At 38.4% G+C, this 9971-nt stretch overlaps 1 protein-coding gene across 1 annotated transcript; it reads right to left on the reverse strand.

The window, feature by feature from the left end:
- Positions 1 to 4971: 4971 nt before the first annotated feature.
- On the reverse strand, positions 4972 to 7159 carry LOC123317019. The gene is made up of 2 exons (XM_044903367.1): positions 7036 to 7159; positions 4972 to 6979 (listed from the first exon to the last, which is right to left on the reverse strand). Exon 2 carries the CDS (start codon positions 6063 to 6065, stop codon positions 5067 to 5069), a length of 999 nt encoding a protein of 332 aa, XP_044759302.1. The 5' UTR covers positions 6066 to 6979; positions 7036 to 7159; the 3' UTR covers positions 4972 to 5066.
- Positions 7160 to 9971: the final 2812 nt, after the last annotated feature.

Raw genomic sequence — 9971 nt, forward strand, 5'->3', positions numbered from 1 at the left:
GGTGATTCTTCGTCAGAAAATAGGGTGGACCTTTAATATGCAATTTTCTTTTCTGAGTCCTCCTGCTTAGTTATAGCCCGAAAAGCAGTTTTCAATTTTTTTCTTGCGAATCGAAAAACTGACAAGAACGAAATCAAGCAGATATTTTATGGGGGGTAGAAAATCTCGGTGCTGTTCCTCTATGATTGAAAGTGCTAGAAAAAGCTACCCCTAAACATTGTTCCGCAAGAAACTTTTTTCCAAATCCGTATTTCAAAATAAAAGATTGATTTTGGATAGGTTGATCCATTCCTAATAAATAAGGTCTCTTGTAGTTTCTTGGGAAAATTCACGAAAAAAAAAAGACCGTCAACAAAGTGCATATCGAATATTTCTGCGTTTGTGCACACAATCATCTTGATGAGTATATGTGACAAAAATCTCAAGATGATTTTTTGAGAATGGATTAAGTTATCCAAAATTAATTTTTCATTATAAGATATGAATATCGAAAAAGTTTCTTGTGAAGCAAGGATCAGGGATGGATTTTTCTACTCCTTTCTATCATAGACGAACAGAACCAAAATTTTTTTGATGCCTTCCCGTCCGTATAAAATATCTGCTTGATTTAATACAGGAAAGTTCATTGATATTCAATAAAAAAAAACAAAAACTGCTTTTCGGACGCCATCTTCAGGGGGCTGTAACTAAGCAGGGACACAAAAAAGAAAAGACCTTTCCTACTATTCATATTATTATATGTATTATATCGCCACAATCTAACTGACGATGACAATAAAATAGGAACGTAAATCATAAAAGTCTCACCTCGGGTTTCATAAAGCTTGATCAGGAAATCAACGCTTGATTGATCAACAGAAGACGTCAATTTGTTTTCAATCGATAATTCAGTCATGATCATTCATAATATCATTCTCGTATCAAATTATGTTCATACGTCCATTAAATTATTCTCAATTGCTATTTGTTCAATATATTCAGCAATGAAAAAGTTTCATTGATTTCGTTTTAGAAATCAAGCGTTGATCGCACAATCAAAGTTTTATGAAACCCGCTGTTAAAATATCTTTCTGCGAAATTTTGTTTAGTTAAGACTTTATACACGAAAGAGCCAAAGCGTTCAGCTTTTCTTGGCTCAATGTGGTTCTTAGGTACCTAACTTTTCACCTTTTTCAAGCAAAAAAAGCTTCTCTCACCCGAACAATAAGTCGATGGTGTATACAGGGTGGGCAAAATTCTTTATCTACTGAGGGAAACTCGAGAACTATGGCAGCTGAAAGAAAACGGATGACACATTTTCGAGCTCAGAAAAACAAAGAATGGTGAAAACCGATTTTGAGTTATTAGCAAAAAATGAAATTTTGACGATTTCGAAAAGTTCTCATAACTTTTTTGTCTTTGAAGTTACAGATCTGAAACTTGAACCTCCTACAGAACCTTTTTTACGTAGAATCCACTGACTAGCACCAAATTTTTTTTCATTTCGAAACATCAGGCGAACTTTCGTTTTTTTAAATTGAATTTGTAATTTTTGAATTGGAAAAGAAGATTCTGTCAGTAGAATCTACGTATAAAAGTGACTAAGAAAGTAAGTTTCAGATATGTAACTTCAAACACAGAAAAGCTATGAGAACTTTTCGAATTCGTCAAAATCCCAATTTTTGATTATAACTCAAAATCTAGTTCTCTTTTCAGAATTGGATTGGTCATGAAAAAAGAGCTCGATAATGTGTCATCCGTTTTCTTCTTGCTCTGATAGTTCTCGAGATCCCCTCAGTAGACAACGAATTTTGCTCACCTTGTAAATAGAGGCAATAGAGCCATAGATACGAACTTCTGGACAAACATTTCTTGAATTGTGTTTTCGTAGGAACCGAAGAAACGCATCCCAACGATTCAGAATCTGGTTACACCAAAATTTTTCAACTTCACGAAATTTCAGTATAGAGTCCAAAGCGGCCAAAATAAGAGTGGAACAGGAAAATAGTAATGATGCACTACTTGGTCAGTTTTTTTTTTATAATTAGCAAAAATCAGATGTTAAGATATTAATAGATATTAATAGATATTAAAATATCTATGAAATACAAGTATTTCAGTTTCTATAATTAGTGCAAGCAAAATTGTCCCAAAATTAGCCGCCCTCTGAAATCTGCCGCCATAGGCTGCAGCCTACTTAGCCTCTATGGTAAATCCGCCACTGATGTTCAGTAGCCTGGTTGCATCTCCTGCATTGATCGGTCGGTAAGTTCTGCCCCGCGATGCGCTTTAGGAAAGCTCTAGTGCCAACAACCTGGTCCTGCACTGCTAGAATTCGGCCTTCAGTCTCGGGAAACAGGTACCCAGATGTAAGGTAAGTTGTCGATTCCTTTTCATTCACTGATTTACTTATATATATATATATATATATATATATATATATATATATATATATATATATATATATATATATATATATATATATATATATATATATATATATATATATATATATATATATATATATATATATATATATATATATATATATATATATATATATATATATATATATATATATATATATATATATATATATATATATATAATACGCAGGGAAGAGTAAGCTTTCGGGGATTGACGGCCCCGCGTACCCGAGTCACCCAGTTCCTAAGGTCAGCAGCCTGGGAACTGATGAAAAAGTTGCTCCTATCACTAGAAGTATGCACCAGGGCGGTAGAGGGCAGCGGGCTGGCCCTCTTCGGAGCCGTCCGGAGGAAGAGCCTGATGGGGTAAGCTGTGGGGCAAGCGGCGCAGCCCCCCGAGATGGCACCGTAAGCCCAGTTCGGAATCCGAGAAGATTGAGGAGAAGCATCAGCTTGGATAGGTTAAGGACCCGTCCCGCTAATTCTCCAAGAAGAGATGGGAGGACTCGATGGACTAACGAGGAGAATATCCTCTTGATGAGAGTTCATTTCATAGCCAGAGATCTTCAACAGAGAACCGATAGAACTTATCGAGAGATTATCACTACAACCTGGAATGAGATCAACCCAGCCAGGTTGTTGTATCCTACCTTGCTCTCGAACAGGATCAGATGGATTCTTCAAGCCGAGAAGTTTTCAAGTGTGGAACTGGAGGACATAGAGCGAAGCTGCAAACCACACATACCAATGTTAGCTGATGACTACACCGATGTTGAGGAGAACATTCAAGAGACTCGGGAACAACCAAGCCCTCAATTGAAGAAAACTACCAAAATCTTCAATAGAATATTGCAATTATATAGCGGAGTCTCCCCCCAAGAAAGGCCAGGGATACCGAGATTAACAGGCTCCCGAAAGGAGCCTCCTCACAATTATTCGACCAAACCCATTTTGCGTTACGCTTAGTGAGTTGAGTTAATGGCTCCATGATAATAGAGAAATCTGGAACAAAGCGTCTATACCAAGAGGCAGTACCAATAAAACGACGAAGTTCTTTAACATTCTGAGGAGTTGGTATACTTAAAATTGCCTCGACCTTATCAGGATCAGTTCGCAATCCATGTCTATCCACAACGAATCCCAGATATTTCAGCTGTGGTAGGCAAAATTTACATTTTTCCTTCCTTACAACCAAACCCGCCAAAATTAGTCTATCGAAAACCTTTTCCAAAATCATCAAATGGGTTTCGAAATCTTTGGAAATGACAATTATATCATCCTGGTACCATAAGACGTAGGGTTGCAAATCAGCTCCCAAGGCCTTATCAATCGCTCTCTGAAAAGTTGCACCTGAGTTAGTCAAGCCAAATGGTAATCTTCTGAATTGATAGAGTCCATGACCTGGGACAGTGAAAGCTGTAAACTCGCGAGACGATTCCTCCACCTCGACCTGATAAAAAGCAGACCTGATATCCAATGAACTCAAACACTTAGCGTCCCTCAATTTGTCCAAAATATCAGACATATAAGGCAGTGGATAGGCATCCTTTTTTGTAACCGCATTCAATCGTCTATAATCGATGCAAAGCCTATATGTATTATCTTTTTTTGGTACTAGACACACAGGAGAAGACCAAGGACTCCTTGATGGTTCAATGATACCCAAATTGATCAAAGAATCTATTTCGTCATTTATTATTTTCTGCTTGAATGGTGAAACAGGATACCACCTCTGTTTAATAGGAACAGTGCCTGGCAAAATCTCAATTTTATGTTTTTCAACAGATGTACAACCTAGACCGTCCCCCATCAACTTGAATTTAGCTTCTAATAGCTCATTCAAAGCATCCATCTGAACATCAGTCAAAAAATCATCTTCGACAACAGGTGAAATTGAAGCTATGTCCGATCTCTTTGCAAAATGCCAAACATCATCCTTCAGACACGGTATAATTTCCATCCTAACCCAAAAATCTACCCCAAAAATTAGAAAATGACTTAGTGAAGGAATCACCAATACGTTAATCCAACATAACTTTCCCTTAAGGCTTATCGGAGTTTTCACATACCCAATACTGTCGCAAGACTGCCCGTTTGCCACAGTACAAGACGATTTACGAGGGGTTAATTTTAAACCTAAATTCAATAAAAAATTGTAACCCTCAGAACCTACCAGAGTTTGAGTTGCACCAGAATCTAATAACCCAATGATTGATCTACCCAAAACATCTACTTCCAAATAAGGGCGACAATCGTTATCAACATGAGAAATTATATAATCTAAAATAATTTTGTTTCGATTTACCGCTTCTGAATCAACAGAGGAAAATTTGCGGCAATCTATTTTCCCCTTCGGCCGTTTCCCGACCTATCAGACTTTCTACTACATTTAGAACAATTTCGAACTGTAACACCATTCTCACCACATCTATAGCAGAACAACTTCCTTGGCTCTGTACAGTCCTGTCGAACATGACCAATCTTCTGGCAATTCCAACAAGTTTTACTCTCTACTGCAGAGAAAGAAGGTTCCTCATAACTTCCCGATGTAGAAACAAATGCAAAATCAGCATCAACATAATTCTGTCTACGACGTGAAGGGGGTACATAAGTATCAGCTCGATACTTCTTGACTTCTAGTTTCAAACATTCATCCTCTAGCTACTGCAAATTAGTAACAGACGAAAGTTGAGTTGAATAAAATGGGGACAAATTTCGAACGATTATATTCAACTGGATATCCTCGGCCACATCACCATAACGTCGAAACATACCTCTCATACATGAAACATATTCAATTATACCCTCGGAAGAATCCTGAGTCCGCGACAAAATATCTTTGAATAACCTTGCCTTGTAATCCGGCGGCTGATAATGCTTAAGCAACAAGTCCGTTAAATCTTTCCAACTAGAGAATCGACCTCGATTTGACCTATACCATAAAAGTGCTTTACCGTCAAAAAGATCTATTGCTGACTCAAATAAACGAGATTCAGCAACACCACGAGCAACTCTCAATTCCTCTACTCTCTCCAAAAAGTTATTCACACTCATACCCTTTGAATCTCCAGAAAACTTGAGATTCCATTTCTGAATATCGCATTTCTTGAAATATTGAGTTCTTTCAGGGGTAGATGAAATTTTATTAGTTCTTGGAATTTCAAAATCTAAGTGATCAGATGAGGAATCAGACGATTGTTCATCAGCTGATAGCAAGAGGCCGGCAAGTTCAGCATGAAGTGCCTCTGACTTAGTGGGAACAGCTTCAACAGAATCCAAAAGCAAAAGTATCTCCGATAGTGTTTGTCTTTTTGTTTTATCTTTCTCGCCATCTAACTTATCTTCCGGAATTCTATCCAATCTTCGGACCAAGTGTAAAGAACGTGATCTGATATTATCTCTACTAACCTTACCAATCGCCAGACTTTTACGAAGTTCCTCTAATTTTATATTCACGGTCGTTAATTCATTAGAAACATCGAAATTATAATCCGGGTATTTGAACGATTGATTCATAGTTTCAAGTTTCAAAGTACTTCTCAAACATGATCGTAATGTTTCAACCGTAGCTGTCTCAGAGAACGATAAACCTCGTACACACAATTCATGTTGAAGTTCATCCTTTAGTAGGTGGTTAATATTCATTTTAATATCGGACATATGAGATGAGGCCAATTATTCCCAGCAAAATAAGAAATACTAAAATATATCCTAAAGAGAATGTAGCGTCTGAAGGAGCTACGAATTATTAATTACTCCGAAATGAAATGAAAGCTAAAAAAAAAATTTTACTCGAATATTCAGCTGAACCTGACGATAGGAAGAATAGAAATTCTAATGCCAAAAAGCACCTGAATCAAACAATATCCAGAAAAATCTTTAAAAAAAATTTTCACTAAAATACACGGTCAGATCAAATCAGATCGAGCAGGGCCCCACGTTGGGCGCCAATTTAAATATCACCAGTTATTTTTTTTTTATTAGGGAGAGGTCAGCACCAGCTAGCTCTTTTTGTATAATGGACGCCACGTGATTTAAATAGAAATGTTATCACTCTCACAATTAGATATTAGGCACAAGAAATCACGAAACAAAAGTTATAAATATCTGGTGTATTTAATTTGAATGAATCCGGTATCGATATAATTTTTCTGGTAGGCCCTGTACACTGAAGTGCGCACGCCAGCGTTTAGTTCACAAACAAATCTACAATTAGATATCAAATGCAACAAGATAATAATTCGCTGATAGTTAGATATGCATACAATAAAAAAAAATATTGACAGTTTTTCTTATGTTATTCGAACTGATGTTTTCGTAAGAAATTTATAAATGGAGTGATCTGACCTTTCTGCGGCTCAATAAGCTCAAGATTTGGTACTGAGTTCTTCGTTCGGGAACAGCTGAATCGATCCACAAAAGGATAGTAAATGATGGCTTCCACCAATTTCCTCACTACTATGAACCTCGATAACTTCAGGTCGACGAATTAGGAACAGGTACTGTATTAGTTTATAGCCGGTGAATACAATAAGTCGATGAAGATGTAATACAGCACAGAAAGGAAAAACCCTCTGAAAAAGTTGTTCATCTAGATAGAACGATTTCGTCATAAATTTTCATCACTTACGTGGTGTTGTGCGGGCTTATTGATAAGAAGATTTTGTGTTGCCAAATCCAATAAAGAAATTATTCTACTTCGAAGAGACAGGTACAAGTATGAATAATTAATAATAATGCAACCAATTCTCAGAGTATACATCCGCTCAGCGTATCCAATAATCGATTAAAATAAACTCGATAACCAACAATCGGAGAAATTCTCTGAGAACCAATCTTCAACTGAAAATATGTTAGATTTTTAAACATATGCCGCAACAATGAATATTCACAGAGACATCTGTATCATCGACACATTTTCCATTGAAGGAAACTTATAACGATAAACAGTTTCCTTCGGAATTAATTGTCGAAAGAAGGAAACTGACTCAAGCAAAGCGACCTGCGATAAGATCCAAGAAAGCGTGGAAAGGACAAATATGATAATAAGCACACAGCTGAGAAACGACTCGACGCTTGAGGAGATCGTAGATTGTGTGTACGCTGGAGCTATAACGGTGTGTGAGGAAAACAACAAAAGCCTCAAAGGGACGAAACCAGAGATGAAGGTTGAAAAGGAGCCGCCTTGGAAGAACCGCCTAGAAAGAAAAATAACTAATATCAGAAAAAGATTAGGCACGATCTACACTTACCTAAATACTGCATCACCGTCAAGAAAGGTCAGCAAAAAAGCACTACGCATAGCGTCGGATTTGAAGATCAGAAGAGATCAACTGAAAGAGAAATTAACCTTGGAATGTGATATCCTAAAACAGAGAGTGAAAGCGTTAGGAAACCGGCTCAAAAGATATAATGAGAGGGTAAACAGATACAGGAACAACCAACTATATTACAGAAACCCAAAGGAGTTTTACCGCATGCTAGAAACATCGACCACAACGACCACAACATCTAAGAAAGAGTACCCAACAAAGGACCACATGCGATCTACCTGGGAAAAAATATGGAGTGAGGATGGCAGGCATGATGATGGTGCACATTGGATAAGGGAGGCTGAGAGTGAGTCGGAGAAGTACATGATGGAGAGCTTGGTCATCACGGAGAGCATGATAAAGAAAATTCTGAAGAAAACGAACAACTGGTCGGCACCAGGGCCTGATGGAATCCATAACTATTGGTGGAAATACTTCGGCTCGACCCACAAATTTTTAGCGAAAGTTTTTCAGAAGTCTTTAAGTGACCCATCAGTATTGCCTGACTTCTGCACACTTGGGGTGACACACATGATACCCAAAGGTAAAAACAGCGAAGACCCCGGAGATTATCGACCGATCACGTGTTTGCCCACGGTGTATAAAATACTAACAGGAACCATCACACAGCACATCTGGAAACACGTGGATAAATATAACATCATGGCACGCGAACAAAATGGCAGCAGAAAAGACACAAGAGGATGTAAGGAATTGTTAATAATTGACACACTCGTAACAAAGCAGGCAAAAAGAAAACAACGAAATCTATCCATGGCGTGGATTGATTACAGAAAAGCTTTTGATTCGATACCACACTCGTGGCTTCTAAAAACCCTCAGGTTATATGGTGTCTCGGAAAATGTGATCAATCTACTGCAACATCTAATGAAAACATGGAGAACGAGGCTACAAGTGAAGACCAGCAAGGACTACTACAGAACAGACGAAATAAACATACGAAAAGGAATCTTTCAAGGAGACAAGTTGAGTACCCTATGGTTCTGCCTTGCCATCAACTTTCTGAGCAAACTCCTCAATGAATCAAGCTATGGCTATGTTATAGAGAAGAATACCAATGTGAAGATAAATCATCTCCTTTACATTGATGACTTGAAGCTCTTTGCCGCCAATGAAGAACAACTCCTAAGACAACTGAAAATTGTAACATCGTTCACAAAGACTATCAGAATGGAGTTGGGAATTGACAAATGTGCTGTCGTACACGTGAAGAGGGGTAAACTATCCGAAGGAGACACGATGATGATACAAGACGACTTTGGCATTCAAACATTAACCCATGGAGATACCTATAAGTACCTAGGAGTTCAACAAGGAATGGAAATAAGAACAAACGAAGCCAGAGAAACATTCAAATATAAATTTCTAAACAGGTTTAAGAAAATACTCCAAGCAAACCTGAATGCCAAAGCGATGAACACCGCGATAAGCTCTTGGGCAATACCCTGCCTCTCTTATTCCTTTGGGGTCGTCAAATGGACGGCCTCAGATCTCAAGACCCTGGATATCCAGACACGAAAGCTCCTCACCAGACATGGAATGCACCATCCTAATGCCTCCGTAAATAGACTGTACATACCAAGGAAGGATGGGGGAAGAGGTATGCAAAGCATTGAAAGCATACACCATACTGTTGTCAAGGATATGAGAGAATACTTTAGATCAAAAAACTCACCATTCTACAGAGCTCTATCCAAGGAAGACCAGAACATTACGGCTTTAAATATGGCATCTGAGCACTACACAGTCCAACATCCCACCACTGAAGAACTAACTGAGGTGTGGCACAACAGAGCGTTGCATGGGAGATATCCAGCGGCCCTAAAAAGAAGAAGCATCGATAAAGAAAGATCCGTTAAATATCTGCAATCTGGATACCTGTTTCCGACGACGGAGGGTAGACTGGCGGCAATCCAGGATCAGGTAGTCGCCACTAGATCATACCAGAAGAACATATTGGGAAGAAATCTTACCGGTGACAGGTGTCGTAAATGCTCTCGTGCACCGGAGACGATACAACATGTCACGTCGTCTTGCCCTGTCCTCGCTCCAAGAGAGTACACCGACCGTCATAATGCTATGGCGAAGGTTTTCCATCAAGCCATCTCCCTGAAATATGGATTAATTAACACAAGTAAGAAAATACACGAATACTTACCAAGAGAGATTCAGGAAAACGATGAGGTGAAAGTATACTGGGACCATCCACTCACTACTGATAGGCCATTAGCAC

Source organism: Coccinella septempunctata, chromosome 7 (genome assembly GCF_907165205.1).
Source record: "Coccinella septempunctata chromosome 7, icCocSept1.1, whole genome shotgun sequence".
Taxonomy (NCBI): domain Eukaryota; kingdom Metazoa; phylum Arthropoda; class Insecta; order Coleoptera; family Coccinellidae; genus Coccinella; species Coccinella septempunctata.